The sequence below is a fragment of the Argiope bruennichi genome, chromosome 5 (assembly GCF_947563725.1).
Source record: "Argiope bruennichi chromosome 5, qqArgBrue1.1, whole genome shotgun sequence".
Taxonomy (NCBI): Eukaryota; Metazoa; Arthropoda; class Arachnida; order Araneae; family Araneidae; genus Argiope; species Argiope bruennichi.
Window position 1 is genome coordinate 105,067,338 of NC_079155.1, and position 25,578 is coordinate 105,092,915.

At 31.9% G+C, this 25,578-nt stretch overlaps 1 protein-coding gene and 1 long non-coding RNA gene across 4 annotated transcripts in view; one reads left to right on the forward strand and one right to left on the reverse strand.

Moving 5' to 3' along the window:
* Nucleotides 1–19,109, forward strand: part of LOC129968627 (myb-like protein AA) — a 336,959-nt gene extending 317,850 nt beyond the window's left edge. For all 3 annotated transcript variants that reach the window (XM_056082719.1, XM_056082720.1, XM_056082721.1), the window contains 2 exons: nt 2,033–2,213; nt 15,708–19,109. In XM_056082719.1, the coding sequence (XP_055938694.1) occupies nt 2,033–2,213; nt 15,708–17,270 (1,744 nt within the window). In that variant the 3' untranslated portion in view covers nt 17,271–19,109. The remainder of the gene's footprint in view (nt 1–2,032; nt 2,214–15,707) is intronic.
* On the reverse strand, nt 2,959–21,660 carry LOC129968628 (uncharacterized). Its single transcript, XR_008784433.1, has 3 exons — nt 21,340–21,660; nt 13,484–13,599; nt 2,959–3,230 (listed from the first exon to the last, which is right to left on the reverse strand). It is a non-coding gene; the product is annotated as an uncharacterized LOC129968628 (long non-coding RNA).
* Nucleotides 21,661–25,578: the final 3,918 nt, after the last annotated feature.

Here is a 25,578-nt window from a genome sequence, read left to right on the forward strand (position 1 = left end):
ATAATTAATGCAAATAGGAGAATTTAATACTTAATTATCGATTTTTTTAAAATCATTTATTTTATTGTGTTAAAATCAAAACGAAATAAAATATTATGGGTCTTTAACTAAAATTACACAAAGGAACCATATAAAATAATTTTAAATTGAATGAATCATCTTCGAATACAAATTATAATAACTTTCCATTCTTTTATCGCCTTTTTGTGTCGTGAACAGCGAAAAGATCGAGATGTTAGTAGTATTTATTTTTTTCTCTTCATACGAAGCTGTAATAATCCGAAAGTGCGATAAACATCTCCAAAAGATTACCTTTCCTAAACAGTAGCTCTATAAAACAAGCAACCCCGTACTCTCTGAAGGAATCGAAGCTATCTTCCAGGATATTGGGATAGAGACGTGAAAAGCATATAGATTTCAGTAGATTAATTGAGCATGAATAAATATAAGGCGAACGAAAAAGTGGCTATCTATATTTCTTTGTATATATACTCAGCATACACTGGTATATACACATCCATATATAAAGAGCCCCGTATCCACTTAAGGTCTTGTTTGATCTTTTTTTATTTCTCTCTTCCCTCTTCGTTGCTTCCAACAATCTAGCCATGTTGTTTTTAATATTCCCCCTCCCTTCTTAGACAAAGATGCAATTTCCGGGAACGTATGAAAAAAAGATTGTTTGCACAGTGTGGTAAAAAAAAGTAAATGGCGCGCTTCACGCTATTTTTCGTTTGGCGATTGTCTTTATCTTTTGTGATAAATGTTATTTTATTGAGTTTTTAGTAATGGGAATTATCCTTCATATAGAATTATTAGAAATGATCGTTTTATAAAGACATATTGCAAAATATGTTGGATTGCTTATGTTTTATAGTGGATTTTTTTTTCTGTATTGTGAAATTTTTTTATATTATTTAAATTATATATTTAAAATATTAAAAATGTTCAAACAAAGAAATTTGTATGAAAAGTGTAAGCGCCCGTTTCAAATAATTCGAGCTTCGATTCTTGTTTTTGTGATAATATGACTAAGTTGTATATCTAATTCCGAAGTATTGTTTAAACGGTTTATTGGATTTTAGAAAACTATATTTCTTGTGTATTTATGTTTAATTTTATTAGTTGCTTGCTTTGCATTGTTGTAATTCTTGCGTCACACACAAACTCATATGATAAACTTTCCTTTAATGACGTTTCATCATGATTGATTTATATAAACATTATATATTTTTTGTAAAATATTATAAATCCCAATGACTTTTTGACAATAAATTCAATTTAATAATGTTTTAGAACGGCTATATATGCAAAAATAAGTTTGGCTTCTTATAGGATGATATGAACTGTAATCCGATTAAAATAAATTTTAAGAAAACTGTTAATTTTTTTTAAATTCATAAATTGGTATTTTTGATAGTTTTTATACAAATTTCTAAATTCCTTTTTTTACGCATTTTTTGGGCAAAATTATATTATTAAAGTGTCTTTTAAATCTTTATTTATTTATTTTTTGTTTTGATTGAGTCACTTTTAATTGAGATTAGTTTAAAATGTCTTTATTCATATATGTGCAGCATATATTATATATTGACAATATATTATGCATGATTTTTTTTATCTGTTTCAGAGGTGGCTTTTTAAAACTAAAACACAACTAATTTTTCTTTTGAATGCTCACTACGAGATTTAAATTCATAGATTTCCTTAAAACTAAATATTCGAAAAGCAATATTAAATTCTAGGAACGTATTATCATTGAAATAATTTTGCTCATTGTTTAATTAGTATTGCATTTCCTTGCAGTTTTGGAATATTACCGATTATCTAATTCCTTGACTGGAGCTAAACTTTATATCTTTACTCTTATTTCTTATGTACTTAAGAAACAGTGCTCCATAACCACCAATCTTTAAAAATGTAGAATAAATAAATAAATAAAATATCTTTGCAGACGATAAATTTAAAAGCAATAGCATTTCGATTGAGTTATTTTAACGATGCTTTATCATTTTTGTCCTTTTCTTTTTAGACACAAGAGGAAAGTGCAGAATTTCTTGCCGTGCAAGACTCACCACCAGGGCCGCTGCGACATGGGGGGTTCGGCGGGAATCACCTACGACGATGTCTTGATCAATCATCATCCAACGCGCTTGCCAAACCACCTCAACCCCAGCCTTAACCCCGACACCAACACCCTCACCCCTATAGAGGTAAGTTTCGTCTTTTTATGTTCGCGGAATACCACCCCGTTTGTTCGATGGTTGCCCGCTGTGCAGACCCAAATGTTTCATTTACAGTTGGTAAAGAAGAGATTATTTTTTTAAAGGGGATAACTGCGGGTGGTAGGATTATTTCTTTCCTTTTATTGTGACTGAAAAATGTAAGTTACAGATAAGAATTCAGTGACGTTTATATATGTAATCTTTATAGAATTAATGCCAACATTAAATGTGTAGACCTACTCTTAAGGTATCTTTTCTTTTTCTCATGATTATAAAATTGGAGGACTTAAAGTTGGGAAATCAGTTAACGGACAATTAATTTGCTCGTAGATCAATGCGTAAATCAATTTTTTATTGGAAATTTTAATGGAAATAATATTATATTTGGTTTTTAACGAATATATATTCAGTTTCTTTTGTTCTTGGGGTCATTATGTAATAATATATTTAAAACTTTAATTTTCTCTTTCTTTTATCTCTGGGCTATCTGCATCGTGTTCCGAATGTCACAATTATGGACGGAAATGATTTTTGTATGAAGAATGTTTTCGGTAAAATCAAATCATTTTATTTAAAAAAATATTTCAATGAATTTATTTAAAGTTATTGTTAAAACTGATATGCAAGCTGTTTAGTCAAATATGAAAAATTCTTAACCTTAATATGGCAACTGAAATTGAGGGCGTAATTTCCTGTGACAAAGTATATTAAAAGCTGTACATTAGTAAATAACAAAAATATCACTCTTATAAAATATTAACGTTTTATACTTTTTACTCCATGTGCATTAAATATTTACAAAACTTTCGCAAAGAAATTCCATTTCATGAATATATTGTTCACAAACGTCTATGAAAGCATTAGTTGCAGGAAAAATATCTAGGTCCAGTTTTTGTTACAAGTAATTGGCTTAGCACACTTTGCATACATTGAAAGCTTGGTTTGAAACTGTTGTTATTCAGTACAGCTAATTTTCCTTTCTTCTCTGTATTTTGCTGTCTTCGTCTAAATGAAACAAAAATTTCTTCTTAGTTATGGGTTTATTGCAAGTTCTTTGATTAATATTACAATATCCATGCATTGTAAATAAAATATGTAAAGACTTATTAAAGAGAAATACATGACAAATAAAGTAATGAAAAAGAACTAGAGAGAATAGAAATGCAAATATTTTAGTAATTTTTCTTTTCTCAATTTTTCTAGTTAGATCTTATTTTATTACATTTTTTTAACCAATTTTAATAAATACCATCAAAATATCGGCTTCTGATTCTATAGTGTTTTCGCAACACCGTTTTTCAATTATAAAGATTCTCAATATTATCTTACACATCTTTGAAAAAGAAAAAAATTTGCAGATGGATTTATAATCGGGCAATGCATTTTTTTTTTTTTTTTTCGTATGGCTAAAGATATTTTAATACTTTTGAAGTTCTATTTATTACTTGTTAAAAAAGCGTCTGTAAATAGATTCCAGTAAAATTTATCTTTATTTGGTTGGTTTTAGAATGTGAATCTTATAGGGCCCACGAAGCTATTTGAAAACAATTATAATTAGCCCTTCAGAGATTTGCATCATTTAAATGTGATTGAACCAATTTTTGAATTCAATTAACAAATAGTTCTGAATGTTCTAAACAACTTTTGTAAAGAAAACTTCCAATTTTTTTTATTTCAGAGAAATAGAACATATCATCTCATTAAAAAAAAGATTCAACAAAGTTTTAAAGTAATGAAGAATAAGTTTTTCCTAAATGTTATGTAACATTCCCTTTAAGATTCTGATAGTTTCCATACTTATGATTTTCATTTTTCTTCTTCTAACAATTCATTGTAACTCTAAATCAATTGCAAATATTTTTCTCTAGAAACTATAGATTGCTCACTTTCTGCAATCAGGTACTTACCGTATGATCATACAAATTTTCTTATCCCAGAGAAATAACTTTCCGATAAATATCGGGAGATTTGGAGAAATCACTATTTTTATCAAGAACTCATACAACTCATTTGTATGATTTTCCCATTACTTTGCCTCCTGGCAGCGCCGCAATCAATGTTTTCGAGAACTTTCAGGACCAGCAGCGAGATTGAAACATCGAAAAGCGCCACCTACCGGACACTCGAGGATCCAGTTTCTGGAAATCGGAGAGTCTACTTAATTAAGGGAACATGAAATTTGTTTTACTGTCAACAGGAAAAGATCTTGTTTATCCCAAATTCCTGATGGAGGGCTCTCTCACAGAGTTATTGCTTAGGGGAGAAAGGTAGGCTCTTTCAATACTTCAGTTAGATTACTTCTTCGCCAAATGGACCGCGGCGAGGAAAGGTTTTGGCGATTTTGGGGAGGGGAAACGCTGCAATTACGAATTATGCAGTTTTAATTACCTCCACCTTGGCTAATACATTAAACGCTGCAGGTTGGGAATTTTATTTTCCTTTCCAAAGTAGGAAACTTCGAAACAAGGAAATTCAATTTCGTCTCATTATTTTGATTGTGGATTTCACAATGTTATTTCATAAAATTGTCGCCAAATCTTAGATTACAATTACATCTGTATTAGACTTTATATATCTTGAAAAGATGCGAAATTTTAAACTTCTTTGTTTAAATTTTTGGAGATTTGGTGTGAATTATAAACCAACAATTATTTTGAAGCGCAAAATTTCGATCTCCTTTCCCGTTAAGTTTTCAATAAGCAAAACCTTACCTTCTTTTAAATCCAATTCATAAAGCATATTTAAAGTTATATCTTTATATTATAATTCATTGATATGAATTTCTTTAAATCCAAATAAAGGATCTGCCGTCAATATAATAACTTTTATCAATCCTGAATAACCCTACTTTAGTATCAAATTTTTAGTAAAAAATAACTGGAATTTCGATAGAGATTTAAATGTATTAGCGTTTGCATTGAAGGAAAACAAAGACAATATCGTAAGGTAATAATGTCGGATTATTTAGATTAATTAAGTGCAGCGGTGGCCTGGTGGTAAGATCTCGGTTTGTGAGCCGTAGGGTTTCAGGTTCGAGGCCTGATTCCATCGAAGAATCGTCGTGTAAGGGGGTCTGTTGCACTTTAAATCCGTCAATACCAAACGTCCTCCCGCTGGTGTGGAGAGGGGGATGCCAGATCAGGTGTCGTCCTCGTCATCTGACCGCGGTTCAAAATTACGAGGTCCGTCCCAAAAGAGCCCTAGTGTTGCTTAAAACGGGACGTTAATAGAAATAACTAACTTTAGATTAATTAATGCTATGTGAATTATTTTACTCGATGGCTTACATTTAACAATCCCAATTCTAACTAAAAACTGATAAAATATAATACTTTTTATATTTGGAATTAAAAGTGATATTACATTTAACACTTTCGGAAAAGTGTCAGTTTAATTTTAGGTTGTCTCCTTGTGATTCACAGACATTTCGCCTTCATTATAATTGCTTTAAAATGAGCAATTTTTTTTTATTATGATAATTAACATTATTTATTTTAGAGAAACTTGATTAATTTTAAATGATTTTTGTTTCAAAATAACCATTTTTTTTCTGTAGCCGATGATGTAAAATTTCTTTTATATAAATTCTACAGAGCTTAGCTTTTCAATGCCGAATGAAAGTATCATATCTTTGCGAGGAATGCCGACTCGATTTGACGAATTTGCTAGGATGTGAGAAGACGCTCATAAAAAACAAAAAAAATGTTTACAAAATTAAAAGAGAAACATATTACGAAATAACGGAAGAATAAATTAATGCCAGTTGTCTTTCAATATTTTTCAAAATAAAAGCCATCACCTACATAACGATATATCATCGTTCGGCACTTAAAAGGGGTTAATTTTTCTCATTTGCTCTTTCAGTTAGATTTTATAAATTCACAAAATTTTCCGATTTTTGAAATTTTTTTCCTGCCATATAATTCTAAAAATTAATATATCAGCATATTTAAAATGCATAGAATGCATATATTGAAAGGAATATAATAACCTTATGCAATTAAAAACTACTTTTAATCCTGATGAAAGCATTAAAGCCGTCATCCTCTTCTCAAAATGTCCACTAATACATAGAAATTGTGAGAGATAATAATTTATTCCCTGGAAATACTTCAATAAACCCCTTAATAATTCAATTTATCTTTTAAACTTTTTAACAAAATAAGCGGAACTTAGCAACCTCCTTGGTGAGATTAGTTGAAAGAGGGGAGGGAAAAAAAAAAGACTGCACACACACATAACTTGTACTTACCCCGATGAGTGCTCTCTTCAAGATGGTGTGTTGAACCTTATTTGCTGCTAAATCCGATTAACCAACAGAAAACACTTCCGCGGGTTTCTAATCACGTCTCCAGAACAAGGAGGCCCCTTTTCGGAAACAGGTAGGGGGTGGACCGCAATAATACATTAAGATGATTAGTTCTCGAACGTTTTGGCTGTGAGATACCGTCGTTTGGGAGAAAGGTTTTATGAAACGTAATGCGGATACCATCTAGGTGGTTAAACTGTTCAAAGCACAAATTTCATTACCAAAATGCGGGTAATGAAATTAGCCTTCGGATTTCCGATTAGAGAGACGTTTCTTATTTTTGTAGAGTTAGCGTGTTCTGTTGTATGCAAAAACCAGATCTGATTTGACGATCTTTTCTTCCTTTTTCTAATATAAGCACACGAAGATTCCAGAAGCCCGAGGGGGAGTGGAAAAGAAGATAAAATGAAGCGTTTCAGGAAATTGAGAGTTTAGTTATGTTTGCTAAAGAGAATTTGCATAGTTGAGCTCCAACCATCCAACTTAATTGGGCTTTAAGCTATTTCGGATATTGTTCACTTAATTATCCAACAGTCAAAATTGCTTCTGCCTAAACCACTTGATTGCATTGTCACAAACAGCCTTAAATATAATATTGTAAATAAGGTAAGAATGAAAGATCAGAAATGAAATAAGGGGTTAACCAGAAATAAGTGGACGAAAGAGTGTTTTCACTGTTACTAGAACATCATTCACATTATAAAAAATTGCCTTAATGGAGGCCATCAGCCCATAGTCTTAGCTAATATACAAGGGTTAAAAATTAAAAAGTAGCAACCATCCATTTATAGTCGATAAGAAACTGATTTCAATACACTTTTAATGTTATTGTCCGTCGATAAAGTAACCAACATTATGTTCAGAACATAACGTCATCTCATACCCCATACCCGCAGCCATTCCGATCACTAATCATTATGACATGCATGCCACATGTATTTTATTTAAGCCAGAATATTTATGAAAAAAATAACAGCATTAACAGAAGCATCAGACTTAACACTTTGCTCAATTATTTTCTGCGATGTGGAAATCGTAGGTACTAGAAGCAGCACCAAATCTGTTGATTAGAACGAAACGATCTTCCATTTAAGAGTCTTTGAAATAGTTGGTTAGAAACCCGTGATATTTTCTCATTCACTAAAACTGGAAATTGTTCAGCTTGAATTTAAGCTGCAGTGATTATCCTTATTTTCGAAGGAAGAAATCTTTTCGTGACATTCGCTGTTGAAATGTCCAACATATTCTTAAAACGATCGATCATTCTATTGAATCCAACAATAGAACTGTATAATCGTAGATATTCTACGACATCTTCATAATTCTGGTGATTTCATCGAAGGACTGTGCATTTTTCAAGATGGTAACAGTTTTGTATCGGTTGTAATCGGATGGTTTGATACTAATAAATTTCATTCCATTGGAACCATTTTACCGTTATTCACATATGATAAATCATGAATTGACAACTCCGACCCGCCCTAAGACACGTAAAAAACTGAATGACCGGATCGCCGTAACAGCAACACCGGAGGGAACTATGATTGAGTTTTAAGCGCCACCACCGGCCACGGTACAACCCATTCCGTGAGAAGTATGCCCTATCTTCGATAGGAGATAGCCAATATCCCACCTCCATCAGGGTGGCGAGAACAACAACCATCCCCCGGTGGGATTTACATATGATAAAAGTAACTTCTCTTGCAATATCCTAGATCCGTTGTCTTCCTACTCTTTTACAGTCTAAAACAAGCGCAATGAATAGCAAAATTATGTATTTATGAGCATTGAGTCATATCGTACAAGCTGGAATTAATTTTTTTTCTAAGTGAACTCAAAATGGGGTGGAGATGGAGCGTGTGTTCACAGGATCTAGTAATCTGCTTGAATTTTTGAAATAAATAAAATGAGTCGTAGTCTTCAATGCTATTCATTTGCTTACATCGAAATAGACGATGATCAGTCACATTGAATTTACTTATGGGTCCAAATCAGACTGTTAACTGGTGGAGTTAGGAGAATCGCAAGCCGGAAATTTTTTTTAAGATCGCTTGCCATTTAAATTTGTACTATACAGGCCTACCTATTTTTATCAATATCTTTATTCCCATAAAGGATAATTTGTTCTTAATTTCTAGGATAACATTATTTCTGAGCTTGTAAAACTGAGTGCAATTTTCATTACAATGCAGTTCGTATCTCCATGCAAATTTGGTTGGGATATTTTTAAAAATAATTGCTCCGTAAATTCCGTCCATGCATTTTGAAAGACAGCATTTTTGTGTTTTAATAATACGCTGTCTTAAATTTTAAAGATTTACGAGCAACAACACTACCTTGTATATCATAATATTTTTGAGAAAGTATGAGTAAAATAACTGGGATTTGTGCATTAAAATACTAAGACGTAATTATCTTCTTTAATGGGGAGAGCAAAATGAATGTTTTAAAAATAATATATAAATATTTAGAATGAAACATTGCTAATTAAATTAATGTCCTTGATATATTTAAAAAATTTTTGAAAATAGTTTGATGTTTATCTCGTAGTTTTCTGTAACTTCACTCAAGACGAAAGAAAATAAATTTACTTTTTAATTAGGTCTAATGCTTGTAAATATAAGCTTCATTTGTATGTAAGGAATAAAATTTATATTAATAAATAATATTATATATATATATTTTTAAGCATAGGAGGCGTTTATTTTTTTACCAAAACTTTTTTTGCCTGTCAATGTATTTTTTTAAATTAACAACTCAAATCAAAAATGAAATTTAAAGCACATTTGTATCGACTATAATTTCAAATCTATAATATTTACATAAATGAACACAATAGAGAAATATTTGAGTTTATTGTTATAATTTAAAACATTTAAAGTTTTGACACCCACTATATCGGTACAGTTACTAGATTAGATTCTGAATTCTATACGTAATATTTTTCAGAATATCTAGATTCAGAATTCTACTCTTGGATTTGAATTCTACCTAGGGTATAGAGGAAGAAAAAAAAGGGAAAGCTGCATTTTTAAAATACGTGCTTTTCCATTCAATAAAACACGAGAAGGAAAAACCGGAAAGATCCATTGGCCATAAAAACAATCATCCCCCACGGACATTCCACCCAAACAGCCCAACATACACGAGAAAATAGATGTATGCAACTTCTTCCACCAGTTTGGGAAAATAAGAGAAGTCGTCCTGTCCCAAATCTCCCCCCAAGTACCCGAAGAGAAAACAAGTTAGAAGACAACCCCCGTCCCACCCCCTAGAAAATGAAAAAGTGTGCCAGAGACGAGTAAACGGAAATCTTTCATAGGCCATTTGGCAGAGAAAGGGAGAAAAAATGGAAAACCATTGAGCGGCCATGTTTCTTTTCGCTGAGCTATGGCGAGCGTCAGGAAATACGATTTGGTGGAGAAGACAAATATTTCTCTTCAAAGAGCCCATTATGTTTCGAGACGATCTATATTTTAGGACACGGTGTCGGGGACATGCGGGCATTGGGGAATTTTCCCCACCTTTTTATACTTTCCCTTCTGGACAACGATATCTTCTTGTCTGCTCGAAAAGGTCTTGGATATTCATTCCCAAAGGTTGGACAGATTTATTTCAACTATTCGATTTCTGTTGGATTTTCAAAACGGGAAGGTGGTGTAGAGTTTTCGGCTTCCATTTATTTTTAAAGTGCTAACTATTATCACAAGGAAGTTTTAAATTGAAATATTTTATCACTAGAGTCAAAAGTGGTCATAAGAATGTCAAATATCGGTGATAATTCATTTTGCAAGTTGAGAAAATGAATAAACATAAAAACCTTACCTTAACGAATAAAAGAGTATGAAAAGGAAAGTCTATTCTAAGCTTTTTTTTAATGCCTTTATATGAAAATTTAATCGCAATCGTGACATATAATAATCATGAAAAGTAAGTGAGCGGATATAAATATCTTAAGCATGCGAACGTGGAACTAATTTAGATTAAGTACGGTAAGAAATGGTCTTTTTGGCTACATGTTTTCTTCTTAAAGTACCTTTCACCAGTTTTGTTATCATTTATACTTTTGTCTAATAAATTCTGAACAATCATCTTGTTAGCGAATAATCAAATAATTATATAAAGTAATAATTTACTGCATTACTAAATTAAATAGCATGCAGTATTTTGAAAACATTTATTTTCAATTGAATGAGCACATAACTTTTCTGTGATTTACAAAATATTTTTTGAAGAATTTCATTGCGTTTCTAATACTAATATATACTAACCAGGCCTAATACTAACAAAGATATATACTAACTTAGAAATAACTGACTTAATTCTAAGCCTTTGCTACTGTCCCGAAGAATGTATCTTAATAGCTAAACGCTGAATCAAACTACTTTTAAATATTTTATTTAATATTAAATTCTAATCATTTTAATAACATTTTCTTCAATTCTTGTTTTAAGTGCTTGGAGGAATTTTAGACAGTTAAAAGCGTAATTTACCAGATTAGAAATTCAGATCAGAAAAATTTTATAAAAAATTTATACATGAAAATTATTTTCATTTCGAAAGCTTCGCTCTTTTAATGGACAAATTATTTGTCAAATCCTTTACTGTTCAGCAAAACAGAAATTTTTTCATCTTTTTATTGTTGATCCGCTATAACCGAAGAAGCTTAACTAACTAATTTAAACTTGAATTTCTTCATATAATTTAACATACTGCATTGAGTTTTTCTAGCACTCTCCTTTGAGCAGTTGTTAATATAAGCGAATGTTTAATCAAGTTTTTTACCAATAACCAAAAAGTATTTTTTTAATTACAGCCAGTTATACTATCACCACAGAACTAAGCCGTATAAACAGGGGTTAAACCGAAAAGTACTGTTAGAAATGTTTCAATTCTGTTTTCCATTAAAACTATTTTATAAATTAGACAATTTCTCTAAATTTTATGTGTGTTCTATCCGATTTCTGACATGCTCTTGACGAGACGTCTTGTGTTCCGTCCGAGTGACACTAACCAGTGTGCCGGGGCGGCTCCGTGTCACAACCTTTTCGGAACAGTTTCCCAACCATCTCCGCCTGACAGGAGGTATCTTTTCCTCCGTGATGGATAGCTTCTGAGCGGGATTTTTGGGCCGCTTCCAAAAGCCAGGGCGTCCTTACCTTTGCGATCGATTTCGCTTCGGCTATCCAGGTCACAAACGCCTGCTTTCTTTCTCTCTGAGGGTGGACTCTTTTCGAACCTTTTAAGATTTATTTAGTCGGAAAACTGATCTATTCGTTAAAAAAAATCCCTTTGTACATACTAAAGATGTAGTGCTCTTGTGACTCTACTCTAATGCATTTGATAAAAGGAAAACTCTTGAAATCTTTAACTGTGGAATATGTTTAATTATTATTTATGGGCATTGCTTGTGATTAATCTAAATACTTTTCTAGCAAGTAGTTTATATGCTAGGCTGTAATATATAACATGCTATTTAAATCAATTTGAAAAATTTTGACTTGATTTTTACGTTTAAAAGGGTAAATTGTTGTTTGTTATGGTATTACAATCAAGAAATTAAGGACTGTGCTTTCGATCTTGTATTAGCAAATAGTTTTATCATATTTTTTGAATACTATCAAATTTTCAAACTGAGATTAAATTATAGTCTATGAATCTCTTGATAAAACTGGGATCTTCTAATTTACAATTACTTACTGTTTCAGATCCACCATCTATTTGTCCTTATGAAGACATAACAGTAATTTTAAATGCATTTTATTATTAATTATTATATTCAACATGCTGAATCTTGTTTTACTTTCAGTTTCTATCTTTAGTTTTATTACTATGATTGAACATAAACCTTATTTTATTATATTCTTATGCCTTATAGAAGCTGGAATATTTAATGATATTTGTTAATTTTGGGGGCTAAGTTATTTGCTTTGCTTTTTAATGCTTTGATTTTATTCCTTGTTTCTTTTGGTATCGTATCTCCGTTCGCAGCGTCCAGGAAAAGGATAGTAATCCTTGTAGTTGAAGAGATCTGTATGAATTAATAATTTGGTTTAAATGAGCTAATTATAATCCTGCAAATATTACATAAATATATGAGAAATATTTAATATTCAACGTAATATCTTTTCATTTTATCAGCATTGGAGTTTTCTTTTGGTTTACAATTATTATGTTTCTCTCTATTATATACAAATTTTATGTAAGCATTGCGTTTTATTCGCTTTGTGTTTGGTAGATAACAAGACCCGTATGACATGAGGTTGGTTTTGCCAGTATTGTTTGAAATATTTAATGAAAATTATTATTACGTTATAGTAACTATTTATGTGGCCTTTGATGGTGAAATACTGATAAAAAAAGTGAAGCTTTAATTGACACCACATTTACCGCAAACGAATTAAAAAAAAAATATTAATTCTACTTTTAGACACAATGCTTGTGGCAACACTAATGAATAGTCTTCCTGTTTGTTTACCTTTTTTCAAGTAATGAGAAATTTTCGTTTCTCTGCTAGCAATTGTCTCAATACCTAAGCGAAACGCATGTTAACCCTGCATTGTTTTTTTAAATAATAATGGGGCGATCAGTAATATATAAAGAAAAAAAATGAAAACCTGGCCATTTCAAAAGGAAGCTGATCGTGAAGTTGCTAAGCTTCCGGCAAAATGCTAAAAAATTGATTCAATATTTAGATATTGGAAATATAAGCGAATAATGTTCTCATTGCTGGGCTTTGAGTTTTGTATCGGAAGTAGGCCAAATGGGAAAAAAAACCCATCATGGAAATATTCAGCTCCCAGTATTCAACGAATGGCCAGTGGAGCTTTAAAACTTGCTAACTTTAACTGACGAACATCGCGTACAGTATAGGACAACATCGTGGTTGTCGAGCGGAAGTGAGCAGGGGGGCCTCTATTCATTAATTAAAAGATAAGTATTAAAATACCTCGAAAAATAACTGCTGTGTCCTGGTGGTAAGGTCTTGGCTTTGGTTGTATCCCAAATATGGAACTTTATGGTGCCAAAAATCCATCATCTTCATGGACCTGGTGGGTGTCAGATCTGAAACATATAAATACCATAATAAAACACAAGAGAAAATTAAAGTGTGGAAATCAAATGCTGTTAAATAACTATTATCACAACTTATACTGATATATGGACAGTTATGAGTACAGGTACTATATTAAGATAGTAAGTTAACTAAATCATTATGCAATGTATCACATTTTGTTCACATTGGCGTATTGTTTCCATGACCGATATTTTGTCTCTCCTAAATCATTTATACCCACCTCATTTTCGTTATTATTAATAATTTGCACACAGCAGTAAAAAACCAACACATAGCTAAAGACTAGGAATATTATGATGTCAAATCTTAGTGAGCATTACTTAATGAAGATATAGTGATATGAATAATATTTAAAACAGGAATTTTATAAGAAGTTACTTCTTTCAAATGATCAATAACTCTCTGAAAATTTATTAGTGGATATGATTGGTCTAACATATTACCAGTAATAAGATTTCAACTACGGCAGATTGTACCAAAATAAGCCTTGCCATATAAATCAGTAAATGCTTTGTTAAAAGTGAAAAAGAAGCCGTATTTACTATGTGATTAAATTTTATTTGAAGGCTTAGGAGATAAAATAAAAACACGAACTTATATTACGATTGGAGAAATATTTTAAAATTCAAATTTGGAGAGCAAGTATTTAAAGAAAAAATAACGGAAGCGGTCTCCCCGAAACTTTCTTGCTTATTCTACACCAAATGACTTATACCCTTTCCTTTGCGTAAAGCCGTGAACCTTAAGTAAAGCCTCGAATGATTTCTATGGCATTGGCGAACGATAACTACGAAATATAGATCTTTGACGTGAATATGGCAGTTTTATTTAATCTATCATGCGAATATGTATTTTGAACCTCTCTTACTAACCCGTTGAAACAAAAATTTGAAGCGGAACATTCAGTTGTAGTCACAAGATACTATACCGAAATTCCATTGCGTTTACATGCAGGCGAAAGTACAGATCTATGAACTGTCAACCCTTCAACAGATTTAGTTCAAAATTTGATAAGAATTGACATTTTTAGATGTTACACTTATGCACTAAATTTCATCTACTTAGCTCTATTTCCTCTTTAGCTTTAATCTCTTTGTAGTCATCTAGTTCACTTGTACAATAAAATAGGCGAATTTCCACTGCATGGATTTTATTCAAAATTTGATAGAATTGACGATTTTCATGATTGGGATCAAAATTTATCAGTTTAGCTCAAATTGTGTTTGAGTTATCGCTTTCTCAAACAGGTATATTTCGAAAATGTCTTTCTTGTACTCAGTGAGGTCCGAAACATGGATATTAGACAAAACTTTAAGTTTGAATTTTTTACGATTACAACTTTTCTATATTTCCTATGCGGGAAGTTATTTAAATTTTAATAAAAATAAGAGTTTCTTTTATTGTTATCAAAACGAAATAAATTTTATTTAACTTTCAATCTGTAGCTTTCATGATAAAATAGAATAAATAAATATCCAGCAATGTATGAGTCTCGGACTTTCTCAAAATGAGTTAACATATATCATTCTGAATAGTTATACTTTCGGAGTTTTAGAATATTTTTTTGATTTGTTGGCATTTTTATTCTATATAGACTACGTTATGGTAAAATGTTCAGTCCATATTTTATATTATCTCCAGTAGCTGGCATAACAACCGACGTGTTGAATAAAACATTATTTTGAGAAGATATTTTTTCTCATAACAAACATTTTTTTTTCTGGTTATTTTATTTTAAAAAGAATTTTGCTTAAAGTAATGCACATTTTAAAAAATGGTTGACTTAAAACATGTTGAACAGCACAGTATTCAAAATTCAGAGTAATGTAATAGGATAATGTGTTTTACTAGGATTTTTCTTTTATGAATTTATTTCCTGAGCATAAAAAAATGTTTGAAATTCAAAATGAAAATAAAGAATTTAATATTGTAGATTTAATCATATATATTACATCTATGTTGAGATTAAAATTCAAATCTTTAATCCAATCTTCTGTATCAACTAGTAAATGCGTTTTAGAATATTAAAGTTATTTCCAGTATCTGGTGTTATAATAATTATTTCTCTTAATTTCTCTTTTTTTCTTAATTTCAGCTACTCGACGTTAAATATGGAAACTATGTGCAGCAGCACGCCGATTCACTGAACAGGTCTAACTTCACATTGCCCCCAGGAGCCAACAATACAGCTCAACAGCAGCAGCAGCAGCATCAACAACAACAGCAAGCACCAACACAGAGGACCCGGCAACACCGCCCGAACCACTCTCAGAAAAGCCACCATCGAAGTGGTCACCACAAGAAAGATCATCAATTCCACCCGATCTATGAAGAGGTCAGTGCTAATTCAGACGATAATAAAGTTGGACGAAGCTACGATTCAGATATTGAAGATAGTGAAGTGGAAGGTAGGACAGTTGGCAGCGAGGATGAATTTGCTGAGGATGAACTCAGCGTGGCTGGGGAGTACCCATTGAACCCCGAAGAAAGCCAGCCTTGTTCAGCTACAAGCAGTCTTCAAGGCTCCACCGGCGGAGACCTGTACCCTGACGTGGTTACTGGATCTAGCGAGAGATTCTGTAGTGATGGCAGCCCTTCAGAAGCCCGAACTTTAAAAGGTAACTTTCGAAGCATGGATTTAGGATCCGGACATAATAAACTTACACATTCCCTTGAGAGAAACAAAGACGGACATCCGAGCAATAGTTTTCAAGCGAAACAGAACTACTACCTCAACAAAAGCATGTTGGGGCCGGACTTTACTTATCCGGAGGGTGCAATGGATGGCAGCTCTGGTGTGTCACCCTCTGGTGATATGGTTCAACAAACGGATCAGTCCCAGTATCCGCCTTCTAGGGTAATGGGGTCCTCTCTTAATTTTATCCCCGCCTTGTTGCAACAACAACAGCAACAAAGAGGCGGACCCATGCCTTCTAGGTCAGCTTCTAATTCCCCTCCACCACCACCGTATGTTTCATCGTCTACTAATCCTAGACCAGGACAGGGATCCTCTAATAGTGGAATAATCTCTGCGCTGTATAACCCTCAGATTGTGTCACCAGGTGGCCAACAAGGAAGCCGAATACCTGACGCCTTGCTGAGGGAACTGACTTTCAAAATGCCTTCTGCCAATTGTGGAGGAGGTACTCTACCGGCCGTTGCACCCATGAGCTCGAGGTCACTCCCAGTGCCACCATCTTGCAGAGCTGGTGGGAGTGGCGTCCTTTTTACAGTCGAGAATCCTTACCCTGTTCAACAGGCGCCACCACCGTCATTGTCTAGGACGCGATCGGGCTCTGCCACCGAGTTCACGTCTAATGTAGGTCGGGGTGGTTACCATCAGTATCCTCATCATGCAGTTGGGGGTGGCCGGCCACCAACTCCGCCTCCCCCTGAAAATATATACGCTTCCATCGATGATGTGGGACCTTTCACGATCGATGGTGGTCGACATCGGAGCCCCTTTGTGCCCGGTCGAAAGGGATCTGCAGATCAGAGGAATACTTTTGGTCGGTCCGTAGGAGGTAGTGGGCGGACAAACAAGTCCGCCGGTGACAAGTTCCAAGCGAATAACGTCCCCAACCGACATCCAAACCCTGAGGGTGGATCGTACGGTGATATTAGGCCTATCTATGACTCCAGGACTGCGTGTTCGTGAAACTTGACGCATTGGAGGCTTTTGTAGTCAAAATGGACTCATGATTTCAAAGAATTGACTGCAGGTGGTGATGTTACTCCTCCTGCCAGAATATCGTTGGTGTCATCATCGCAAATACTTAACCGTCGGTACCGAATTAACTTTATAATGCTTCTTCAATGAAGCAAACCCTGTCCATTTATTTTAAAGGCAATAATAATTAAGGTTTTCAGAAACATTGGAAATAAATTACTAAGACCTTCAATATTTTTATCCCCCCCATCCATGTTTTTACTAATTATCTAGTCGTGCTGCAGGTTTTAGAGTGGAATCCGTGTTTATGTTGTTCATCAGTATACTACAATAAATAAATGTGTTTCAAATCTACATGATGTTTGTGGACATATGGTGTAGTTTGTAGTCTGTTTATCTGCCTTTCGCTTTGTATATTTCTAGCTGTATGATTGTGTGGGTTAAGATATCATGTTAAGTGACTTTAAACTAAAACAATGAAACAATTTACTATGCAAAATATAATTGTGGAAATGTCCTCAATATTTTTTAAATAATCGGATATTAAAGTCTGAAAATATAGTTTAATCGTGAAGTTAATTAAATTTTAATAGTATATTTTTTATGCTTTGCAAGCTGGATATTTACTGATTTAAAAAAACACACACAAAGTAAATCTTAAAAATATTTTTGAGCGCTGAATTTCATTAAATAAGAAATAAGAACAATATCGTAAGTTCAGTGGCATAAGTAAATGATCTTGAATTCCTATTTAAATATGCAACTCGGAGCAGATACGGGTTTTATTGTTAGTGTCTTTTATGAACTTAGATTATATTTATTAATCTGTAATTAGAATCTAGTACGCGTGTATTAGAAATAAAAATTTGTTCTAGTCTAATAGTCATAAAATTATAACCTTCCTGCGCAGCTTTTAAGTTACATGAACAAAATTTGTTGGCGATAATATATCAGAACTTAACGTTCATTGTAAAGCTACGTAGTAACCAGCCAAAGCAGAGTTTCGCCAATTTTAATATATATAAATTTTTGTTTGCTTTATTATTTTGTTAATAAAGGAATCTACATAGGAATATTAAATATTTTTTTGGTTATTGTCTGCAGAGTCGTAAGTTCAAATGCAGCAACTTTATCGTTATATGTCGTTAACTTTTCATGTTAAAAATAAATAATCAAACACCACATGCTATGCAATTCTTGTTTAATGATTAAGCAACGAAATATCAATAATTAATGTCTTATACGTATGCTGTTATCTGTATCTGATGTTTGTAAAAACAGTATATATTTTCGTATGTTGCTGTTCGTGCTGTGAAAGAAATGAGAAATAATGTTTGATGTTGTTGTTCAACCATTCTGCTCTTACGTGCAGCAAAATTCGAACTAATTTTGTTTCTTTACTGGTAGGTATATTGCCCTAACATTATGTCATATATTATTGTTTTTTACTACGAGGTTTGGTATTTGCGATGAAATTATAAGTGCTGGACCAGCCAAAGGAGGTCAACCTCCAAAATAATTTAGTGAACTTGAAACAAATTTCTTGTAAAAAGAACTATATCATATGGACGGAAAAAAAATGACATTTTAAACTGTTATAATTTATATTTTGTTGAGTTTTCCAAACTTTTTTTTTTCAATTATTCTTTTGTATATATTTGTTAAATAATTGATTTACCCAATGAAATGTTATGTAACAGTTATTTTGAAGGAAAAAAAATAACTAATTTATACTAATTGTCAGATGCATACCTTAATTCGTTTGCTATTGCTGTGAAGTTTTGACTTTTGATTTATTCATTAATATCAAAGAATTAGAAATAAATTTTGTCGTATAAACATGTTTATTATTATTGTAATATGCTACTTTGGTGTTTATGATGTCTTATTTTAAGTTAAGAAAAGTTTTCTTAGAATTTGTGACTTCGTGCGTTTGCATGTGAAATAGTATTTATCTGTAGAACTTTTTTTTAAAAAAAATTATTGTGATACTTGCAATACATTTCCATTTCTAAACATTGAAATAACTACAGATAAATCGTGATTAATCGAATTATTGTATGAAAATTCATAAAATTTATCTTTTTATACCATATTAAATGGATTTATTATATAATTTAACACTTACTAACAAAATTTAGAATTTTTCGGGGGTATTTTTTTGTTATCTCGACAGCAGTTGTCGCCAAGCATAAATTTTGGCGATAAATATTTGAAATACGTTGCAGCTTCCATATGTGCACAAGTGTGCCAATCACGCTTCACAAAATTGGCAACAAAAGTCAAATTTTGTAATTATGTCACTTTGCGCATTTGGAGCCTGTTATGTCTGCCGTTGAGCTAACAAAAAAATACTCTTCTAGACTCTCTTGAAAATTTGAATTATAGAGATAATTCTCTAAAGAATATGTATAAAACGTTCTCGAAAATTTTGAATGAATAAAAAAGTGTCAAGTCACAGTTGTAAGTATGTATTAATATTTCATTCTATAAAAAGACAATCTGTATTTGAAAATAAATCGCCTTTTAAAATTCTATGTGTGTGTAAAAAAATCCGCATACAAAACGTTTTCTTAACTATGTTAATATAATTTCATTGAACGAATGGTATTTTCAATTGAAGATACAGATTTAATTAGAAGCAAATGATTCATTCAAAAATTCCTAAATGCTAATTAATCGCGTTTATAATTACGCGAATTATGTTTATGTTAAATGAATTTCATTGCACTTATTTCTTTTTATCTGCCATGAACATCGGTTCTAAAAACTAAACTTCATTACAAAAAAAAAAAAAAAAAAAATCACTGAAAATATATATGTTTGCAAAAACATTATGAACATTATTTTTTTAGTCCAAGTACAGAAACTCCTCACAATGAACAATCGTTATCTTCATTATAATATTTATCAAGTTGCAGAAACAAATAATTATTATAAAAAAATTGCTGAAATGAATACTTGCATTAGACGTAAAATTCAATTAATGCATGTTTGCTGATTTTCAAACATTTTGATTTGATTATATCATAATGCTAAAAAATAAAAAAAAAAATAAATGATTGGATTATTCTAGATTTTGGAAAAAAATTTCAAATATTTTTTCGAGTTACAACAATGCTATTTTGATATTAATTGAATATGAATTTTCTTCAAAGTTTTATCGTAATTGTAATAATGGTTAGAAGTTTTCTTTCTTGTTTGAAAACCATTAGTAAAATAATACTGATAAACTACCATTAATTTTTTTATGCGAGTTAATGATATGTCTATGAACTTTAATTTACAGTACATTCTCCAACAATGCATCGTTTAAAACTTATATTGAGTTCATTTATATTATTATATTTTGTTCCTCAAACGTATTGAAGAGTTATGAAAAATTAGTTTGACAATATCAATACATTTCTGACAATTGTTTCTTATGAAGTGTTTTTTTTTTCGACATTGATGTTTTGATTGTGTGTGTGTGAAATGTTAAAGCTAATTGATTACCCAATACATGGTAAATGAGTGCAAGCTATTCGAAGGACCAGAGTGTTTTAAATGACGATTAGTATTATCTGTTCTCAACTATTTATTAATGTGCTTATGTCTTTTTTAAATGTTTGTATTGTCCAAAGGCCAGTTCAGCAACATTTGAGCAGATGAAAACGTATGTAAACAGTAAATAAAATGCAATAAAGAAATTTATACTAAAAATACTTGATTATTAAATAAAATCTTTAATATTAATTTGTTGAAGCAAACACACAAATTTTAAACTTTGTAATTCTGATAGTAAAAAAAAAATATTATCCAATTTTATTTAAAATTTTTTGTATTTTTAATTTTAATGATGTAAAATGTTGTTGCCAATGGCAACTCAAATTAATTGTGTGCCGATTTTCACTATATATTGCCACAATGTCAATGAAATTATGTTATATGTCATACCATAATGATGTAACCGTCATAATATCAATTTTAGAACTATAGAAATTGCAAAAAAATTAAAGAATTTTCGACTTAAATCTTAATAAGAACTGTGGATTTTATAAGTTAAGTTTCAATTTACCTAAAATTTTGAACTGAAATAACTTCTCATAGCCTCGGTAGATGTCGCTACGTTCGTATACAATGAAAGGAGGCACAAAGGAAAATTGCTGAACGTTACTTCCTCCCTTATTTCCTTATGTCTCCAAAATCATCATATTCAATCGAAGATCACATTTTCATTTCTAAAAAAATTAATATTTATGAGGTAAAAATGCAAAATGATTTCTACGAAAGTAGTATTTAGCATTTAAAAGTCAATTTAAAACATCTAGGAGCGTGGTAAAACATTCGATTTAAAAATTTTGGTTAACTTTGAAAGGGAAAAAATATAAGAATTTAATGAGCAATGTTTTTGTCATTTTCCTTTAATGAAAATAAAAGGGGATTATAATACTCCTTTAATAAATCAAAAATTGTTTTAGTTCAAAACAGTAGGTTATTTAAATTTAAATTGTGAATATGTTGGGGTCATATTAAAGATTATTTAACGAGACTTAATAATAAAGCAAATAGATTCCAACGTATTGTAAATGTGTGTTGTCATTAATTTCAAAAACGCAATAGATATTGAAATGATGAGTTTATACATTTTAAATATTAAAATTGCATAATTCTTTTATTTCTGCTTGGACCTTTCTATTGATAATGATATATGCAATTATTAATAACTGACTTTTTCTTGCATGCATATTTGGCATTTGAATGAATTTACAATATTATTTAGAGAAAATATTTTTCGATCTGATATGATTCGAGTTTAAAAATTACATTAATAGCGTTATATCTTTCCAAGCAACACTCAGATACATTTCGGAGAATTCTATTTAATCCTGAATTCGATTTTTTTTAACTGCAAATGTTTGTCAGAATTACCTATATGTCATTGTTAAGATAAGCTTGGAGGTGAAAATATTTTGCATTGGTCTCTTTGTGAAATGTATTCTTTGACATAGGGTCAGCGGTGATTTTAGTTTTAGTTTAGTTATATTAACGTCCCGTTTTAAAGCAACACTAGGGCTATTTTGAACCTCGGTCAGATGATGAGGACAACACCTGGGCTGGCACCCCCCCCCTCTCCACACTACGCCACACCAGCGGGAGGACGTTTGGCCAGGACATTTAACGTACACCAGACCCGCTTACACGACGGTTCTTCGGTGGAATCGGGTCTCGAAACTGATACCCTCTGATTCCGAAACCGAGACCACCTGGCCACCTCGGCCCGGGGTCAGTGGCGATATTCGAATCAAACTCGGAAGTGTGAATTATTTCGCAATTAGGTTGATTAATAAATACACAAAAGTTGTCAAGATTTAGATCAAGAAAACCAATTCGGAATCAATTGACATTACACTTTGTGCACTTTGCATTTTGGTTATTTATATTCAGTCAGGCCCGGTGTTCTGGCATTACTATTTTGAGTTTCAAATTCAATTTTTTTTCTCTAATTAGCATCTGATGGTTGTAATTTACGATTATTATATTTTTGATCGCTAATGGATCTCATTTGAATCACGGATAACCTAAATCTTCCTCTTATCTTCAACCATACTAGTGGAAGGAACTTTGGCCTACTGGAAATTCTACGAATAACTAAGTCCATAAATCCTGCTTTCGTCGTTAATCATTGGTGAAAGTGGTTTATGAAAGTAGGGCTCACCATTCATATAGCAGAAACTTCTAGTAAGGCACCAAGACAAATATCCTTTCATCATGTTTAAATCGAGGATTTACTCATCTAATTAGAATCAAAATTGAATATGGTTTTCGCGGTGGTGGCAACGTTAAGTCCAATAATTCAATGAATCATTCAAATCTCTCAATAGCCATAATGAATCTAATTAGTATTTTCAATGCTACTGAGATTATTATTGAAGTCAAATATTGGATATCAGATTAGAAGTCGGTAGAGGGTGCAAATGTTAGTGACAGATTTTAAATATTCTTTATATATATGTGCATTTAAAAAGTCTAAATGACAGGATGACCATTCTACATTGGATTTCCATATCAAGACGCCAGGACAGACAAAAGCCTCCTCTACATTTGCGAAATCTCAATTAACGGATCCAAGAGCTGTAAGACCCGAAAGGCGTTTGGGCCTCGACCACAAACGGAACGTCAATTCCAAACCTGGCGATACCAAAACTCATCCCCACCTTCTCATCGTCCTATTTCCATTATGCAAATGTCCTGGAGCCTATCCTAGTCTCAAAGGGGCACCCTATAAGCCAGTGGCCGCGCAATTTAATGGACGCCTAACTTAATTCAATAGGACACTCGGCCGCAAAATTCGAGTCCGTGGCTTTATGAAATGCTCCATCACGAGATAGATTGTGGGTGTCATGTGAGGTTGGGCTCTAATGAAGACATCCCATTCGCTGCATTGATGGATGACGTCAGAATCACAATAATTATTGGTCCGGCCATGACGTGCGGAGCTCGAAGTAACAGCCCGCTTAACCGTGGCACGCATTTGTGTGATGGAAACAGTCAATTCCGGTGAAAGCAGGCAACAGCTCTGTGAACCTTGACTAATGATGGCGGGAGAAGGTTATTACTTAGAAGAAAGGACTGTGGTCAGATAGGAGACGCAGTAAGATATTGGCCCTTTGCGTGAAATTTGAGAAGCTGGAAATTCAGTTAATAATAAACACATTTTTATTTGATTGGATGAGTTCTAATTTCAGATTAAATGAGTGAAACGCTATGCATAAAACGGCATATTATGGAAAATTATTAAAGAAAGGTCAACATTTTCTTAAAATTCTAAATATTTCTAGAAATATTTTTTAATTTATAATCACGCTTTTGATTTATCGAGTTTATTTAAACTTCTGATTAGATGATTCATTTTTTTTTTAATTACAGCCAGCCACCCGTTACCACAGAATTAAGCCGTATAAACAGGGATTACTGCGACTGGCTGCTATGCTTATTAAAGATTCAAATTTTTGCTTTAGAAAATAACGGACAACAAAAGTTTAAAGAATCTTCAAACTGTTGGTAAAAGGCAGATGGTGTATCCTATTTGGGAGATAATGTTTCTATACGGATTAAGTAATAGTTAAAAGAAATCGCAAATATTAAAATATTTTTATATGAATCTCCCTTTAAAATTAATTACTACATTGAATTTTATTTCAAATTTCAATATTAAAATTTTTATAATCCAGTATGCACACATGACTCAGACCGCGCCGTCATAGAGAGATTAAGAATATGCTTTCAATTTGTTGAAAGACATATTTTAATTTCATTACTCCTGTTTGAGTATATTTATATTACTTGAATTCTTTTGTTACATTACTTCTTCTAATTCATGGAATTTGTGTTTTAAAAATAAGCAATATAAATGAGACTTCAGAATTTTCGTAAACCGAAGAAATCGTAATCTTTGCAGTGAGACACTAACTTATAGGTTTATCAGATATAGAGTTCTGAAGAATAACTCTTTGAGGATTCAAAAATAATTACCATTTTTAGTTCAAAAATTTCCAGAAGCCAGTTGAGTATAAAAAATATCTATTGCAAATGAAAGGTCACAATTAATAATAAAATTATTACCTTGTGTAAAAATGCTTCATTCAACGAATATTACATTGTATCATCTTTTATAAATGAACTCATATTTGCTTTTAAAAATAGTAAAATTTGACTGTCAGGCCAATAACTAGATGTATGCATTTCTAGTAAAATAAATCAATATTTTACTAGAGAGACATATATCCAGATATTCACTAATAATAGACTGTAGTAAAGTAAGAAGACGATGAAAATGCTCTCATTTTCGAAAATGATTAGAAAACTCAGTTGTCATTCTACCATCTGACCCCGCTTTCAAAATTACGAGATATGTTCCGAAGTAGTTTTAGGGTTGCTTCAAAACGGGATATTAATATAACCAAACATTGAATCCCAATGCTAAATGCGATCGTGTTTATGAATTTCGATGTCATGAAAATATATTGATTTACAATACGAGCAAAAAACTATTAATCAAATTTAAATAAAAAGCATTTTGGTTTTCAATAAGTTTTTTTAAAAACTTTGTTTATTAATTCATATTTAATTTTATTTTTCTTAAGTTGTAGTCCCCCCCCCCATTTCTTATACTTATATGTTTCAAACACAGATGAGATACTTCGATTTTCATAAAAACCGAAATATGGTCACCATTGGAAATGGTTTACGAAACCATTCTCTAAACTTCTCGCTATATAAAATATTATTTTTAAAAATAATTGATTGAAAATGG